This window comes from Xenopus tropicalis, chromosome 3 (genome assembly GCF_000004195.4).
Source record: "Xenopus tropicalis strain Nigerian chromosome 3, UCB_Xtro_10.0, whole genome shotgun sequence".
Classification (NCBI taxonomy): domain Eukaryota; kingdom Metazoa; phylum Chordata; class Amphibia; order Anura; family Pipidae; genus Xenopus; species Xenopus tropicalis.
The window spans coordinates 95836374-95855212 of record NC_030679.2 but is presented as its reverse complement, the minus strand read 5'-3'; the positions used below and the strand labels follow the sequence as shown (position 1 = coordinate 95855212).

Genomic DNA, 18839 nt, shown 5'->3' with positions numbered 1-18839 from the left:
CAGACAAAAGTTTCCCCTTCTTAGTCACAACACTACCAATACAGTATCAGCCAACACCTAACTGAATAAGTTCAATGGAACCATTCTGATTGGATGCCCGTGACTGTACTAAATGCCAGGGAATTCCCTACTAGTCATTTGAACTGAAGAAGCCACTCGGTTGAGTGATGAAACTTTTTCAAGCATAAACTCAGAAAAGTCCAATTGTTTTAGACTTAATTCTACTAGATACTGTATATCATAACCTGGATGAATGAGAATCTTCACAGACAACACTACCAATAGTTAAACATTTTTCTGCCAGCTGTCTGGCAGTTAAGCTGTGCTTTGGGAAAGACAAGTTGCTAGGAAAAGCCATTTCCTTTAGCATAACTACCCAGAAACCTAGATACTACATAGTTGGCAGTATCTTACGCAAAAAAAATATGTTTAAAGCAAGGTTTCATAATTACATTGTTAGACAGTATTACAAAGCATATGTATAAAGCTGAATGGATTTATATCTGCAAGTTTTACTGTTCATATATCTGCATAATGGTTAAGAAAACATCATCTTTATATATCTGTTCAAGAATACAGAAAATGTAGCTTTGAATCTGGGAAAGCAAATTAATGCTTAACTGAGCCCCATTTCTCCCCTGGAGAGATTATTACTCAGTTCATTCAGTTAGCCTTCCAGCGCATCCATCTACTTCTAATTTCATTATGTTTCTTTCCCCAGGGCATTTGATTTTCATTTACTTTACTGAAATGTAAATTCAGTTGAAGCTACAGTTCATGCAAGTATGATGCCTTTTGCTGTAAGATTCTGTCAGGTTAGATACACTACTCGGATTTGCACATATCAAGAAGGTCACAGAAGATGCCGTTTTCTGCATGGCACAAACCTCCCCTTCTGTCAGTAATTTATCTATGAGGATCTCAGGAAGGTTAAGAGCTTTTTAACATCTTATTAAAAGGCCCAATAAGAATTTCTGCATAACCAATATGGACCATAATGCAAGAAACCAATTGAATGTGGAAATGGAGCAAGATACCTGAACTGTGATTAAAGAGGAAAAGAAAAATAGAAAATGCATTGTCTAGCACCATGTTATAAAAGTATGCAATGCTAAAGACTATAACAAAGATAAATGCACTTTTTCGAATACTGAAATATACTGCAAAGGAAGGAGTACAAGAAGCACAAAAGTTGCAAAAGAACAAGCCCATGGTTTGTAGTATCAGGAGTATAAAGGTAAGTAGTGATGGAAGACACATAACTTATATTAGGCAGATCAGAATGGCACAGCCCTACTGTACTGTACTACTGCAATCAAATTTGCTGGATATCCACAAGCCAGTTTCCAAAACATATAATTTTCCATGGCGCCACAAGCTATTTCTAAGTTGTGACTTGTCTTTATCTTTCCAGCTGAATAATGAAATTAAAATTATGAATTAAACTTCAGCTTTAAAATAGTTCCTTGCCTCCCTGGAGCGTAAATACACTACAAAGCGTGCAGGTGGTTAATGGATGATAGTATCTGAATATGGTTAAGTGTTACAACTTCAAGTGAAGTGAATTCTAGCAATTCTAGCAAAGTTTCGGGTCTTCTTCCAGCAGCGAAGTGCTGTTTAATTCTGCGGGCATGCAAATTTCACTAACAGTGGAGGGATTAATTAAAACAGCTCTGCATGTCTCTTTAGCAATAAAGGAGTTCATTACTACAGCTCTGTGGGTCTCTTCTGCAATGAAGAGTTTAATTCTGCCTACTTTGGTGTCTCTGGAAGATATGATGTTAACGATATCCTTAACGCTATTTCCTTTAACAGTGGTGGATACTTCATAATTGATGGCAGTGAGATAAAATGTAGATGGAAAAATATAAAAACAGGTATCAATTATAAAAATAATGAGAAGTAATGAAATACTAAATGCAATTAACACTTGCTTTAACTGGCCTAATTAAAAAAAAAAATTTAGGAGTTAAACCAAAGGATATTTCTGTAATACTTTTTCTGTGGCTTTAAAGGAGAAGGAAAGGTAAAAACTAAGTAAGCTTCATCACAAAGGTCTATGTAAATAGAGCCACAAGCATTTACAATAATGCTGCACTGACTCCTCTATCAAAAGAAACACAGGATTTCATGTGTCCTTTTTTGTAAACATGTTTAGGGTATCTCACTTCCTCTCTCAGAAAAATCATTCATTCCTGGGGCCAGAGTCTGCGCAATTCTCTCCTCTCTCCCTTCTCCTGCTCCCCCTCCCATAAGAATTCATATAGCTCAGATTACACATTCCTAAGGGTGGGGGGGGTGCGTTCTAACAGCTAAGCTGCAAGTAGGAAGCTATGAAGACCAAGCTAAAATGGCAGCTGCAATTTTAAAGAAAAATAGAGAAAGATTCAAAGGCTCTTTATTCAGGTATGATAAAGCATTCTGCAGAATAAATATATAGCATTCTAGGTGAAAATAATGTGGTGAATCTATTGGCAGTAAAATGCCAAAATTACTTTCGTTCTCCTTTAAAAGAGTCTGCTACCAGTTTTAGTTTTACCATAATTAAGCCAAGGCTTATCCAGAGAAGGAACTAAACTACTAGGGAAATTATTTTTTTTTACCTTTATAAGAAACTAAAAGCCAGACATTTATAAAAAAAAAAAAAAATACAAGATTGTTGTAAGTAACTGCATTTTTTTTCACATAGTGATTTAAACCACATGTCTGAAATAATGTTTTAAATAAATTATCACCGAGACAGAGTACCTCCTTGGGGACAGACAGGTAGGAAAATGCTTGATGTATTTTGACAGCATTTGACCTTCTCTTAACTGTTGTGGAGTCATCTAATTCCTTTTAAATAATGTTCTATATGTTTATTTAATTCCAGTTTTATAGCAGGGTTTGGTCATAGTTGAAATTACAAGTCATGGAATTTTATATGCATTTTAAATGTTACATGCTAATAATAACAGCGGAACTATATCTACTTTATGCTTATTTAATTAGAAAGAAATATGCCAGGCTAAGAGCCAGCTTACAAAATTTACAAAGTGCACCTGGCACAGCACAGGATTCAGTTGCACCTTAGATGCTGGAATTCAAACTACAGTTAGCTGACAAAACACACAGTATTCATGTTCTACATTCTGTCTAAATTAAACACTGTTGCTGCAGGGGAAATCTTTACTTCTGACCGTTCACTAAAAATAGTTGCTTGAAATGGCATTACAAACACCAAGGTAATGGGCATACATTTTACGTAATACATGAAATCAGAGTAAGTGTACTATGGAGCCAATGGGTAGTTGCCCAGTTTACTGCTAGAGGCAAGCTTTGAGGTTAAGATAAAAAATGACACAGGAAAGGACAGAAAAAAAAGAAGTGAAGGTGACAAATATGGTGAAGAGAAGTGTAGAGACTATTAATAAGCAAGAACAGAAAACTAGGACTAGAGAAGAACATGAGACATCAGGAGGGGCCCACACAGATGAAATTGCAAGATGCCACTTACCCAATCTTCAGGCAATTGTCTCTTTGTGTGACATACTATAATATGAATACATTTTTATATTTCAGGATGGAGAGTGGCAAAAGAAAAGACAAATAGATTGCAATGTTTCTGAATAACTTTACAACATAATAACACTAAGCCACTGAAGGCTGCAATTTAGTGGGAGCTATTTCTGCCCCCAGCCGCATTCGGGTCCCTGAGGTTAGCCATCCCCTTTAATCTGGCCATCACACCCCCCCGCTGGCCACCGGCCAATGGCCAAAACTCCCTAGCCTCAGGCCTAATCTTCTGCCTCTGTCCTAGCTGCGACTAACTCTCCCACCAACCTCCCTTAAAAGTAAAATGCCCTGTTCCCTCCTTTTATTTAGGGCAGGAGTGTGGGAGTTTCCAAGGTAAAATGGTGCCTTCCTTTCTAGCCCAACCCCCCTTTAAAGGAGATCACCCACTCCCCTGGCCAATCAGGTTTTTCCTACACCACAAAATCTTTTCCTGGGCTTTTCCTTACATTGTCATGGCCCCCTCCCCTCAACCCGTTCCTTGCTCAGTACTGGGGCCTCTTTCCCACCAGAAACATACACAGCGCCTCATATTGTCAAAGTTGCCTGCGCAAGGCAATTTAAGCAACTTTGTAAAAATAATGCGCGGCATAGGTTTTCCCACCAGCGATTTACACTACTGCCAGTGAAAAAGCTTTTCAGAGATCTCACCATAAATTATATAAATCACATAACTACCTGAACATGCAAGAGAATGCTAATTTTCGGAAGATATGTCGCCCGTGGTTAGATCAGATTTCTTGCAGGCAACAAAATTCCTTGTCTTTTTTTTAAATAGGTAAGTATTGTTCAGTTACAATCCTTAGCGGAGAGAAATAAACAAAACTAACGTGCTTTACTATGCCATTCACACAAGTACAAGCACACAAGTACCTAAATACTGTAGTCATGAACTTCAGAAGAAAACAATTTACAAATACAAATTCAGTTGCAAAGATCAGAAAGAAGCTTACCCAAGCAACATAAAACGACATGCATAACAATATCGAGTAATCTTCTAGTAAACATTTCTGCTGCCTTGCTGCAGCCATAAGAGGGCCATGCAAAATCATTACATAAACACAGCAAGAAAGACTTGCCCAGGTTCATTTATATATTTATGAGAATGTCTGTATTAAAAATAAATGTAACAGATGCATTTGGTATAAATTATTTATACACAATACCATAACATAACAGGGTTAAAATTAAACATGGCAGGCTTATTTACTCAAATAAACATTCCCACCAATTTTAAAACTACCATAGACATGATAGGTCTGTGTGCAACTACTTGTTGGACAAGGAGAAGCAGGGGGCAGTGGCAGCTTAGCAGTAGTATGCTTAGAATGGGATCCAGTGATCATACATTTTAGACTGACCAATTGTTTTGTTAATTTTTGGAGAAAGCAAAGATGAAAACATGCCTACCCCAACTTCCCCCCCATAAAATCTACAGGTTCCATGCATGTTTATAAATGAAAACTCAAAGTGGTTAATGCAAATAACACAAATTATGATGGCAGTAACCTATTTTGTTTTAATAAAGAAAAAAACAAACAAACTCAGACTTATTATTGGGACAAATAGACACCACTTATTGCTTCTTGCTGCCGAGTCACTAACCATTTACTAAGATTAAGGAAAAACCTATTTTCATCTAATCCAATGAGTAGGCCTGGTGCTGCTCTGAGGACACCCTTGAGGGCTCTGAATGGACCTTAAAGCTAGCACGTCATGGTCAAATGGCACAGAGGGATGAACTAACAGGGTAAAACTCAGTGAAGGACACAAACACATACAAATTTTGTGGAACAAATTCTACAATATTTAATGAGTGTGAAAAACTCAATACACTGTTTCAAATAGCTAGATCTGTTGTAAACTATATTAAGGGCAGATTTATTATGCAGTGTAAAAAAGGGTTACAATACTCGCCACACATCTCCAGGCTTTGCAGCATAAGAAACAGCGCAATTGTTAGCGCAGTGTTATACCATAGAACAACTTTCACCAGGTCTTAGTTAGACAAGGTCTGAAGCTGTGTAAAATAACTGTCATATCTGGCATTCAGATGGCGTAGAATAAAACACACCTTGATAAATTTGTAATTTTACACAGCTTTTTACACCATTTTTCAGTGAATTTCGTTTTACACAGCATAATAAATAGGCCCCTTCATTTTTATTGCAAATTCTATGTCATTTAATTTTTAAAACAGGTACTATGATTAGGGGCTATACTCATTAAAAGAGAAAAGAAGTGCTAAAGGCTATAACATGCTTGCAGCTTGAAAAACTCTTCTGGACAGTAAAGGCTTTTTTTATACTACAGAGTGTAGTGCAAGTATGGTCAGATTTAGATACATCCACTCAAAAAAAAACTTACTAAACCCTAAATGCTGCTACACAGAATTTTATAAGGTGCCCTGTGTAGTGGGCAGCTTTAACTAAACTATTATCATTAAACTATTGTTTAAATGGTGTGATTTTTTTTTTATGGATGACCAATGAAAAGTGACCATTAGGGAATGAGAACCAAGTAAAAATATTAAAAGGACTGTGTTTACTACTACAGGTATCGGACCCCTTATCCGGAAACCCGTTATCCAGAAAGCTCCGAATTACGGAAAGCCTGTCTCCCATAGACTCCATTTTAATCAAATAATTCAGAATTTTTAAACTGATTTCCTTTTTCTCTGTAATAATAAAACAGAACCTTGTAATTGATCCCAACTAAGCTATAAATAAAGCTTATTGGATGCAAAACAATCCTATTGGGGTTAATTAATGTTTTATTGATTTTTTAGCAGACTTAAGGTATGGAGATCCAAATTACAGAAAGATCCCTTATCCGGAATACCCTTGGTCCCGAGCATTCTGGATAATGGGTCCTATACCTGTACTAAACATCCAGAAATCAGCCCACAAAGTTGCATCAGAATTGAACTATTCAAGAGCCTTTAAAAGAGAATTAAAGCCCCCATTTTTGCCCATGTCAGTTCGCATGCCAGGTTTTACTCTGTTCCGCAGTAACCAGGTGTATGTGAACTGGAGACCAGGACAATGTCAGCTTCCTGTAGACATTTCTGTTCACCAGTAACCACTGTGGATTTTATAAATGGAAGAGACACACATGGCCCCCCAACCATGCTTTTCATAGTTCTGCATTTGGCCATCAGGTAAGGTTTTCCTTTTTTTCTAATCAGGTTAATACATTTAGGGAGAGTGCTGTGCAGAGGGGATAGCAGTGGAGTGTTTAGCTTCCCTTTAAGCTGAAAAACTTTTTTTAAATTTCTACAGTGATGGACCCCATTCATGTTATTATGTATATATACACAGGTATGGGATCCCTTATTCGGAATCCATTATCCAGAAAGTTCCGAATTACGGAAAGTCCATCTACCATAGACTCCATTACAGGTATGGGAGCGGTTATCCAGAATGCTCGGGACCTGGGGTTTTCTGGATAAGAGATCTTTCTGTAATTTAGATCTCCATAACTTAAGTCTGCTAAAAATCATTTAAATATTGAATAAACCCAATAGGCTTGTTTTGTCTCCAATAAGTATTATTATATATTAGTTAGGATCAAGTACAAGGTACTGTTTTATTATTACAGAGAAAAAGGAAATCATTTTTAAAAATTAGAATTATTTGCTTATAATGAAGTCTATGGGAGATGGCCTTTCCGTAATTCGGAACTTTCTAGATAACAGGTTTCCGGATAAGGGATCCCATATATATGTATACGCAAATAATTCTAATTTTTATAATGATTTCCTTTTTCCCTGTAATAGTTAAGATCAAGTACAAGGCACTGTTTTACTAAGATATAATTAATCCTTATTAGAGGCAAAACAAGCCTATTGGGGTAATTCAATATTTAAATGATTTTTAGCAGACAAGTTATGGAGATCCAATTTACAGAAAGATCCCTTATCCAGAAAACCCCAGGTCCCAAACATTCTGGATAATAGGTCCCATACCTGTATTACATACACCCAATAATATATTATATACAGGTATAGGATCTATTATCCAGAATGCTCAGGACCTGGGGTTTTCCGGATAAGGGATCTTTCCGTAATTTGGATCACCATACCTTAAGTCTGCTAAAAAAACATTTAAATATTGAATAAACCCAATAGGATTGTTTTGCCTCCAATAAGGATTAATTATATCTTAGTTGGGATCAAGTACAAGGTACTGTTTAATTATTACAGAGAAAAGGGAAATCATTTTCAAAAATTAGAACTATTTGCTTATACTGGAGTCTATGGGAGATGGCCTTTCCGTAATTTAGAACTTTCTGGATAACGGGTTTCCGGATAACTGATCCCATACCTGTATATACACACACACACAGTCATGGCCAAAATTGTTGGCACCCCAGAAATTTTTTGTCACACAAAACTCCAAAAATAGACTGGACAAAATTATTGGCACCCTTTCAAAATTGTGGATAAATAAGATTGTTTCAAACATGTGATGCTCCTTTAAACTCACCTGGGCCAGGTAACAGGTGTGGGCAATATAAAAATCACACCTGAAAGCAAATAAAAAGGAAAGCAGTTCACTTAGTCTTTGCATTGTGTATCTGTGTGTGCCACACTAAGGGGCACATTTACAGGCACGAACACTCTATTTTTTTTCGAGAGTATTTTTCGGGCGTCCGCACGACTTTTTCGTACGCCGCACGACTTTTTCGGGCGTTTACACGAAAAAATCGGAAAGGTTTTACCGCTGTTTACAATTGTTTGGTACGAAAATTTTGTGACTTTCAGATCACCAATAAGATATTATCGTGACTAATACGATTTTTTCGTAAGCATTTTCGTGATATTTGCGATCTTCCGAAATTTTCGTTTCCAATACGATTTTTTCCCATTCGTGATTCGGATTCTAAGCATGGACAACAGAAAGAGAAGAGAACTGTCTGAGGACTTGAGAACCAAAATTGTGGAAAAATATCAACAATCTCAAGGTTACAAGTCCAGCTCCAGAGATTTAGATTTGCCTTTGTCCACAGTGAGCAACATTAAGAAGGGTTGCAAACAAGAAGTTTGCAACCCATGGCACTGTAGCTAATCTTCCTGGGCGTGGACGGATAAGGAAAATTGATGAAAGGTTGCAACGCAGGATAGTCCGGATGGTGGATAAGCAGCCCCAAACAAGTTCCAAAGAAATTCAAGCTGTCCTGCAGGCTCAGGGAGTATCCATGTCAGCGCAAAACGATCAGTCAACATTTAAATGAAACGCTATGGCAGGAGACCCAGGAGGACCCCACTGCTGACACAGAGACATAAAAAAGCAAGACTACAATTTGCCAAAATGTACTTGAGTAAGCCACAATCCTTCTGAGAAAACATCTTGTGGACAGATGAGACCAAGATAAAGCTTTTTGGTAAAGCACATCTTCTACTGTTTACCAAAAATGGAATGAGGTCTACAAAGAAAAGAACACAGTACCTACAGTGAAATATGGTAGAGGTTCAATAATGTTTTGGGGTTGTTTTGCTGCCTCTGGCACTGCGTGCCTTGAATGTGTGCAAGGCATCATGAAATCTGAGGATTACCAAAAAATTTGGCTCGCACTGTAGAGCCCAGTGTCAGAAAGCTGGGTTTGCGTCCGAGATCTTGGGTCTTCCAGCAGGACAATGACCCCAAACATACGTCAAAAATCACCCAGAAATGGATGGCAACAAAGCGCTTGAGAGTTCTGAAGTGGCTAGCAATGAGTCCAGATCTAAATCCTATTGAACATCTGTGGAAAGATCTTAAAATTGCTGTTGGGAAAAGGCGCCCTTCCAATAAGAGAGACCTGGAGCAGTTTGCAAAGGAAGAGTGGTCCAAAATTCCCAGTGAGAGGTGTAAAAAGCTTATTGATGGTTATAGGAAGCAACTAATTTCAGTTATTTTTTCCAAAAGGTATGCAACCAAATATTAAGTTAAGGGTGCCGATAATTTTGTCCAGCCCATTTTTGGAGTTTTGTGTGACATTATGTCCAATATGCTTTTTTTCCTCCCTTTTTTGTTCTGTTCCAATACATACAAAGGGAATAAACATGTGTATAGCAAAACATGTGTTACTGCAATACTTTTCTGTGAGAAATACTTGTATGTATGTATGTATGTATGTATGTATGTATGTATGTATGTATAACTTTATTTATAAAGCGCCACAAGGGTACGCAGCGTTGTACAGTCTTACAGAATACAAAATTACACACAGGGTGGACAAGTGATATAATAAATAAATACAATATATATATATATATATATATATATGTATGTAGTGCCATGTGGTATGAGACACAGTAGGAAGGAGGTCCCTACCCCATAAAGCTTTTCCAAATACTTTTTCTGGGGTGCCAACAATTTTGGCCATGACTGTATAGATGTAACCTCTATTTCAGCTCAATAGTTGCCTTCCTGGACTAGTACCAGTAGAACATGGGTTACACTGTAATCTCTCACCCAGAATGGGCCTTCGCTGCTATACAGAAAAATAAAAACAGAGGGCGCCAGAGGTTTTTGCAAACAACTAAATAACAAGTGTTTATTGAACATCCACAGGGTTTACTCACAATACAGATTCTCAGAGGCCAGTGGTACAAGCAAAACCATATACAGAGTGTAATACAGACTGACATTCCCCTGAGGACAGACTTGGCAGGAATCTCACTTTACCTCTGCCACACCCCACAGTGGATCCCCTCAGGGAATTCTCTATCCTGATTCCCTATCCACTGTGATCCCTACAATACAGGCAATATGGCCTGGGATAGATACCTACAAAACTGCCAGTCCTATGTAGGAGCTCAGAACTGCTCTTTCTAGCTCAACCCTAACTGCCTTACACTTCTTGAGTGTACTATTATGGGAGCTACAGCTGCCACTATCTAATGGCTAATTCACAGGGCCCTGAACCCCAGCTATTTATTTCAATGTGTAAAACAAAATTCAACAAAAAAAAAAAAAAATGCTGTGTAAACTAAATGGCGAATTTCGCCTTCTGAATGACAGATTTTACATTGTTATTTTATGTTAGTTCCGACAGAATAAAAACATTGCGGCAAAGCCTGGTGATGTGTGGCGAATTTTGTTGAGAGAAAGAGAGAGAAGCATGTTTAACAAAAACTTGGCTTAGATAGGCGTAGCTTATTTTCCTTAGCTTATTAGAGAAGAACCATACTAAAAATCAAAAATTAAATTGTGATATGTCACATGAGAATCACTGCAAGCAACAATGTAAATCAATTTGACTCAATTCCATTGTTGTGACCAGGGAAGGTACTAACCAGTTGAGGTTTTCATTACTGTATTTATAAGTCAAGTCATCTTTATTGTCATCACATTTGCATACAAAAAAAAATATACATGAGACAAAATTGCAAATTAAAAGCCCAGCCAAATCCACATTCATGGAATATAAATATTCCAAGTTATATAAAATGGTGCAAAGATAAATGAATCTTTCTGTTTTGTCACCTGCTATAGGTTATATAATTCTGATTACTCCAGACTAACAGTATTCTGGCAAGAGAAAATGCCCAAAACAGCCCATCTGAGGAGAAAGTGATGACAAAAACTGCTTGAAAGAGACATAGCACTTGAGAGCACCTAAGAGCTAATAGAGTTTGGACCCAATTTGGCCAATTATTAATTTTATTGGCAATGTAATGTATATTCATTCATCAGCAATTAGCTTTCATCTAAAATATAAAGACAAAATAATGAAAAAGTTTTGGTTGATTGGCTGGTTACTGTACTCTAACCTACCATATTTCCAATAAATCAATAAAGCTAATGTTGATTATAGTTGAACCTGCAAAGATCTGATTCTCCAGAGCCATCACCGGGAATCCCATGAGCCTACATGACAGAAACTGTTGACAAGAAGGTTATTTTTTGACAGAAGAGAGGAGAATACACTATTTTAACTCATCACACAATCTTTTCTTTCTAAAGTGTTCCTTGATTTATAAGGAACTGATTAGGGTTCCCAGCCTGCTGCTGTGCATTTGATTAAGCTCAGCAGCACCATGGACCACAAAGTGGATTTATTTCCCATTCAGTTGCATACAGACCATATGTCACACATCCTGCAGACCTGACAGTCAGTAAAGTGCAGAAATATTGGGTGCTTGTTTAGAATTCTTAGATTATGCATCTGTCTATGCTAAAATAAGTCTCCTTCACTACTGACTCTTAGGACATTAAATCAATAAATCATTTTAAAACACAGTCTCTCAGATGTGCGATTAGCTTCACACGCTTCTTAGGTCTAATTCACACAAGCAGCTTAGTTGTTCAAGCAGAATCCCACCTTTAGGCATAGTTGCTATGTAGAGCTGCGTTTCTGTGGTGATCACGGAATAATTTTCCGCATGAAGTGGTGAGGCTATATAGCCAAGCAGGGGCAGGGCAAACAAGGCGACAGGGATGATGGCCTGGAAACACAACAGTGATTCAAGAAAATTAAAAGGTGATAATAAAACTACACCTTTACCAAATGAAGGTAAAACAATGATGGCTGGCAACACCTGCAGTACCTTATAGAGATGCTGCTACAACCTCATGCATACCTCAACATACATGTTTTATATGCCATAACTTTCACTAAAATTGCTCCCATGTTACACTGAACCTGAATGCACACACATAACTTGCATCCACTGACTTGAACTGAAAGAGTATTCCAACCAGGTGAGGTACAACATGAATGTACATCTCCTTAAAATTGACCCATTTCCTATTAAATGTGTGTTAATGGGCGGGGTTGGATATATAAACTAATGGCAGTCAAACCCAAATCAGATTTATCCACTTATTTACAGGACAGAAATACTTTTTCATTGTTTGAGGTTATGATCATTTATAACTTCTATACCATACAATGTAGCATACAGGACTTGCCATCAAATTTTGGCTCCTTTTTTGAACCATAAAATATACTTTAAGAGGATTAACTCAGAGCCCCAGAAATAGTGAAGGATGTCACATCTGAAAGCAAATTTATCTCACAGCTTCAATCTTAACAAGACTACCGTATGTACAGTACAATTAAACTCAGATACCCTCACACTGAAACAATGCCAGGTATGGGATAAGTTATTCAGAAACCTGTTATCCAGAAAGTTCTGAACTACAGGAAGGCCATCTCCCATAGACTCCATTTTAAGCGAATAACTAATTTTTAAAAATGATTTCCTTTTTCTCTGTAATCATTAAACAATGCATTGTACTTGATCCCAACTAACATATAATTAATCCTTATTGGAGGCAAAACAATCCTACTGGGTTAAATTAATGTTTAAATTATTTTTTAGCAGACAAAGAATAAAGATCCAAATTATGGGAAGACCCCTTATCCAGAAAACCCCAGGTCCCTAGCATTCTGGATGACAGGTCCCATACCTGCACTAGACATTTCAAGCAAATCCCAGTGATTACTCTGTACTGTAGCACACTTTTATTAAGACACATCTTATATAAAAATACACCTGTCACACAGCTAGCCTGAAAATATCTGTATAACTAATTTAAACTAAAAGCAAATATTACATTATATAAAGCCAAAAGGAGTAATGTGTCAGTTGTATCAAAGAAAGGGACTGCAGTGTCATATATCACTTGCAGGCAAATCGCCTTACATTCCACCCCGTGCAAGTATATGTACACTGATATATCGTATACAACAGTAACTGTAGATGTCGGTATAAAAAAAATGACTGTTACTTAAAGCCCATAATCAGTTTTCCGTATCATTTATAAATTACACAGTAACTCCATATGGCACGGAAAGAGTTAACTATAGTGGGGATTCAGTCACAAGAGTCACATATGAATGCAATTTGCACCCAGGAAAAGTGAGATGCAGGGCTGATTAGCAGGGGTTATTAGTCACACATCACACTATGAAATGATTACACTGTACACCCAAGGAAGCCTGTTCATATCATATCTATTTTCACTTTAAGAATATGTTCAATATGATATGGGGAAAATCATGGTTGAATTCACGGATGAAAATGGCTGTTAAAAAAAGGCAGGGATATTGTTTACAAAAGAATAAGCAGGAACTAAAAGTTTGTAATTGTGTTTCTTTCACTGAAGGTCACACTTTTGTGTTTTGCCTCTTGGAGAAGCATTTATAAAATCTGTAAATAGGAAAGAACTTCTCCTGTCACTGACAGCATGTAATATTCTATTCACAGAAGTTAGGGTCTGTTGCCACTCTTCAGCAGTAAACAACATGTTTGGACTATATCTGTATAACTGTGAATTATCTACTTTATGATTTCCACAGTTGAGCCCATGGAATGATTTAAAGGCTTTATAAAGATGAAACTTTAGCAGAGTTCTGGGAGCTGCCCAGGCAGGGAATGAATGAGAAGACCTGAAGAGTAGAGATGAGAGAGGAAGGGAAGGTGGCACTACTCCCCACCCAGCTGCGTTGTGTGACAGATTGGAGTCACACGTCACTGTATGACAATGACATCATGCCCCGAGTGAGTGAGAATGCTCAGTGCAGCCCCCACACTTACTTTGTCCTGCTTGCTCTCCTCCAGCTGGGGGGCTACTGCTGTTGCCGGGGGAGACCTGACTCCAGGGGAGGGCACACTGGGAGAAGTGAAGGCTTGTCCCGGGCTACCGGAGCTGCCAGCAGTATTGCCACCAGTAGGACTGCAACTCCCCTTTTCCCCGGTGTCTACTTTGATGAGCCGGTGCTTGGGGGACACATACTTGACATCAGGAGAATGGGATGGCGAGGAAGGGGACTGGGCACTGGAGGAAGTTGGGGCAGAGGGGGGCACAGTGGATGAGTTGAGCTGGGCAGAGGCTCCAGGGGCCCCACAAGTTGTATATGGATCCTCAAAATCCCTCTCTTTCTGCAGTTTGTATGCGGCCAGGATGTCCGGCTGCCCTGCCGGAGTGACGGGAAACTGGGGGACAGCAGAGTGCAAATGGTGGTGGTGGTGATGGTGTGTGGAGGCGCCCCCAGCCTGGCACAGTCTATAATCCGGTTTAGGAGGGGCAGGAGGCGGCGGCTTGGAGCTCTTGAACCCCAGGTGTTCCTTGATCCATTTGGCCATGCTGCCCGCGCATTGCTGTCCCGTACTGGCCGCTGCTGGGGGGCTCCCTCTGCTGCTGCTCCGGATGGGCTCGGCTGCGGGCTGCGGGCTAGCGGGGGCTGAAGCCGAGGAATGTCCGCCCAGGAGCATGGGAAGCGTGGGTCACGGAGAAGTGAAGGAAGCGTGCCGTGCCGCTGATACCATCTGTGTGACTGCTCCGGAGAGCCTGCTCGGGGCACGTTATGCACAAACACACAAAGCTCAACGCTTCGGAACACAGAGCGCCATCTAGTGTGGGAAAGCGCTTACTGCGCAAAGCCCGCTACTGAAATAAGTTTCAGGAAAGGTAACAGCCGAATTTCTCCTCTTCTTCCATTGGTTACCGCTCACCTTAGGGCTGTGTATGCTCTCCCCTCATTGGTGTGTGACTGCCCCTAGTGCCACACGCTTTCCTCTCCGCGGGGGTCTTTTATGATTGGAAATAGCGTAAAATATGGATTGACCAATTAGGCTTCTCAACTGAAAACTCGTCCCTTTTTGCTTAGGCCCCGCCCTTCTCCGTACCTGCAGGGACTATATGCGTACCGAGTATCCGCCCCGTGTTATGTTACCGCCCAATAAAATGTGAGTGTAAACACAATCGTTGTCTTTTGTAGTAGAAATATGTTACAAAGTATTCATACAAGGTATAATGTATCTATTTGGGCCAGTCACTGGATCAGCATTGTATTTTCTCACTTGCTAAAAAGGCACCTTGCCCTTCCTACATGCTATCCAATGTATTTACCTGTAGTTTCATTTTAAATATCTGCATTTTTTTATAGTTACAAAAACAAAATACATGAGTTCATACAAAACATATATTGCATTTTTGTGAGTTCCAAACTCAGATTATTATTTTATTGTCTTTTTGAGTGCAAAAAACCTGTAATATAAAAAAATGCTGGGAACTCGAAATGCTTATGAGTACAAGCAGGCAGAATATAATGGAATCAATTAGCAGTGCTGTGCCAAGCGCACAAAATAACCGGCCCGACAAGTATACCCTAAGATAAAACCTAATGTCTTTGAATCTTACAGATGCTATGGGTCCATATGGTGAATAAAACACCAGAGACAAGGCGTAACTATAGATGATACAGACTTATCAGTTGCTGGGGGGCTCAGAGGGGCACTGACTCAAAGGGAGTTTCAAAAACAATGTCTTATTAGGGAGACATTAAAGGAGAAGAAAAGGCTAATAAAGAGTTAATCTCAAGCTGCAGGCATACCAGGGCTGTGGAGTCGGTAGATAAATTCTCCGACTCCTACTCCTCAGTTTCTGATACTTCCGACTCCTCTGTTTTTAATATGCTAATATATTTTATACATTCACTTAAAACACAACTGAACTGATAATAAACTGATAGACAATTTTATCTATACTCCTACTCCTAATGATTTCCCTAGAATCCCATAGTCATGTTTAAAGTTTAAGCTAACATTACAGCTGAATTACAGCAGTTTTTCAAATGTTTTAAAGCTTCAGCCTTAAACTATTGACTATCCATTCCCTTCACATATACAAGTATTTCTAGTCCTGCAAATTTTTTTTACTTAGTTATCAGTGAGAGTTAGGCTGGGTTCCCAGTGGGCATTGGGTTCCCTGTAACAGAGGAACACGACACAGTGGAGCTGCCGCACCGTAACTGTGCGTTACGTCCCATTTAGTGAAGCATACAGTCAATGAAAAGCATGCTTCATGGTCACTCAACGTGTTCGTTTATGCACTGCGTGCATTGGGCTTTATTCTTATAGCAGAGAAGTAATTAATTATGACTGTTTGTGAATTGGGACATTTAAACTTGCTTTATTTTTTTTTTTATTCCCATTTAAATTTAGTAGGAGTCGGAGTCGATTCATTTTTTGCCGACTCCAGGTACCCAAAATTGCCTCCAACTCCGACTCCACAGCCCTGAGGCATACCTTCAGTTGTCTCAATAGTGCCCTTAAGTCTCCCTATATTTCACCTGTTCAGATGATCTGAAGCCAAACAGGAATAAAAAATGCAGAGCTGGATGAAGAGGATTCCCATAATGCATCGCTCCAGCATTGACTATGTGACCAGGATTCTGTAGGTGGCACAAGCGCATTGCATAGTTTTAGAGGCAGAAGCCGGCGCGCTCCCCTCCCCTGATCCACCATGTGACACACAGAGCAGAGGAGCGAGCGGCGGAGTGCATTCCGGTAGGGGGTGTTGCGAGGGGAGTGATCCACGGGGGGGGGGGCGAGCGGATGCGATGGTGTTCGATTGCCATGGGGGGGATGCGGGGGAATGCTGGAATCTAAGATGGCGGCCGTGACAGGCTGCAAATACACCAAAATTAAAAACCAATTTTTGTGAGCTGTGACCATTATTTTAAAAAATAAATATGGTGATTTGCATTGGGCAAGGGAGCTCTACATTATATTAAGGGTTACTGTAGTAGCCTTTCCTTGCTCTTTAAGTATATAATTTCATATGCAGCTTTCTCCCATAGGTGCTCCTGCTTGCACATTAACAATGGTGTGTTCATAAGGAGTATGCATGTGGATGCACTATGGAAAGCTCACCTGCTGGCCTATAAAAAGCAGGTGCAATGTTCAACCACTTGCTCACCATTGCCTGCCATGTTGTCATGTTCAAATCTTAGCACATCCAGAATCATACTAAAAGAATGTATGAAGCGCCTTTCTCCCTTGGGACTCAAAAGCAAAGTACTTGATGGTAAAACAACATGGTGCTTTGTGTTTTCAGTGTCAGACTGGCCCTCCAGGATACCAGGAAAACTCCTTGTGGACCCAGGTGTCTCTTGCTTCTATTTAACCTATTTCATGATTCCCTATTTGTGTATGGGAACAAGGTAGCTTGATGGATGGAAGAATAGAGTATTGTATGTAGCGAAAAGAGAATAGGATAGGATAGAGTTTGAGGGAGGAGAGGAGGAATTAAAGTTTTGAGAGTGGGCCCCTGCCATTTCAGTCCGACACTGTGTGCTTTGCCCCTGATTAGTACAAGCCATTGCATAGGTTATTTGCACTCCTTGTTAAAAGATATATTTATACACCACAACTTAATTACTTTATCTTTATCTGTAAACAGTCTTAATTATTTCACTTGGTCATTCCCATGACTGGCGTTTGCAGTCATCTGCGAGGAGCTGTTTAACTGTTTGGGCAGTTGAGTAAACAAATGGGCTTCATGGTCATACAGTAGCTGATGATTTTTAAACCCCATTACTAGCATTCTCATAGCCCCCTACTCTTTATTACTCTAGGTCCTGTCAGGTGTACTGCAACAGCTTACCGTCAAAGTCAGTGGAGCTAATTTTTAAGACATAGTAGCCAAGATTTGAAGAAACAGCACATGACACAATTATGGGATGGTCATTGCTTACTTAACTGAAAAACCACACCTGTATGAAACCAATTGCTTTCCATTACTGTTGTATTCCTAATTACCCAAGTGGTTTGGTACTTGCTATTATGCAGCTTTAGTAATAGGCTGTCAGCCAAGTAATAAGACATAGCATTTGGGTAACTGGATCATTATAATCCCCTTTAGCGAGACAGGTTGCTAATTCTAATAACTATTCTATTGCAATTTTAACTATGAAGGCTTGTACTGACAAGTGTTTTTATCTGCACTCCCCTACAGGGGCATTCTCCTGCGTTACACTGCAGGTGGAACATGGCATGTTGCATTCGGCAGTTACATGCGTCTGTGTTAGTACAGCCCAATCCGAAAGAATGGAATGCGTTTCTTCTTGCGCTCCTTTGTGGTGGAACAAAGGAGAATGCCACCACAGTGCAGGAAGAAACGCTTGTGAGTACAATCCCCTAAAAAGATTGCCTTTATTAAAATCACGGTTTAGTGTGAGCACTTCTGGAATCTATAGCCAGGAGTGTGGATATAGCCAGGATAATGACCTAGATTTCAGGTGCTGTCTTGTGACTTTGAGGCCCCACCAAAATCATCCAGATTGGGCCAATCCTGTAGCTCTGGCAACTACTACAACCTTCAATTACATGATTCCTTGGCTACTGCCTTGATTTAAATCTTACATACATGGGACACTTCCCCACTTATACATCATTTAGATTGTTAGCCCTTGAAATGAATGTGTAATAATCTGCTTGTTCTGGTGAGTTATTAGATATGTATCTCACGAGAAGTAGGAGGGCATCCTATATATATATATATATATAT

The 18839-nt window shown here is 39.3% G+C and overlaps 1 protein-coding gene across 5 annotated transcripts in view; it reads right to left on the bottom strand.

Annotated features, from left to right (window-relative positions):
• shf (Src homology 2 domain containing F) overlaps positions 1–15238 on the bottom strand; it is a 143792-nt gene extending 128554 nt beyond the window's left edge. For 4 of the 5 annotated variants that reach the window (XM_012970180.3, XM_018091966.2, XM_012970181.3 and 1 more), the window contains exon 1: positions 14084–15238. In XM_012970180.3, coding sequence (XP_012825634.2) covers positions 14084–14761 — 678 coding nt within the window. In that variant the 5' untranslated portion in view covers positions 14762–15238. 5 annotated transcript variants of the gene reach the window in all.
• Between the last annotated feature and the right edge of the window lie 3601 nt (positions 15239–18839).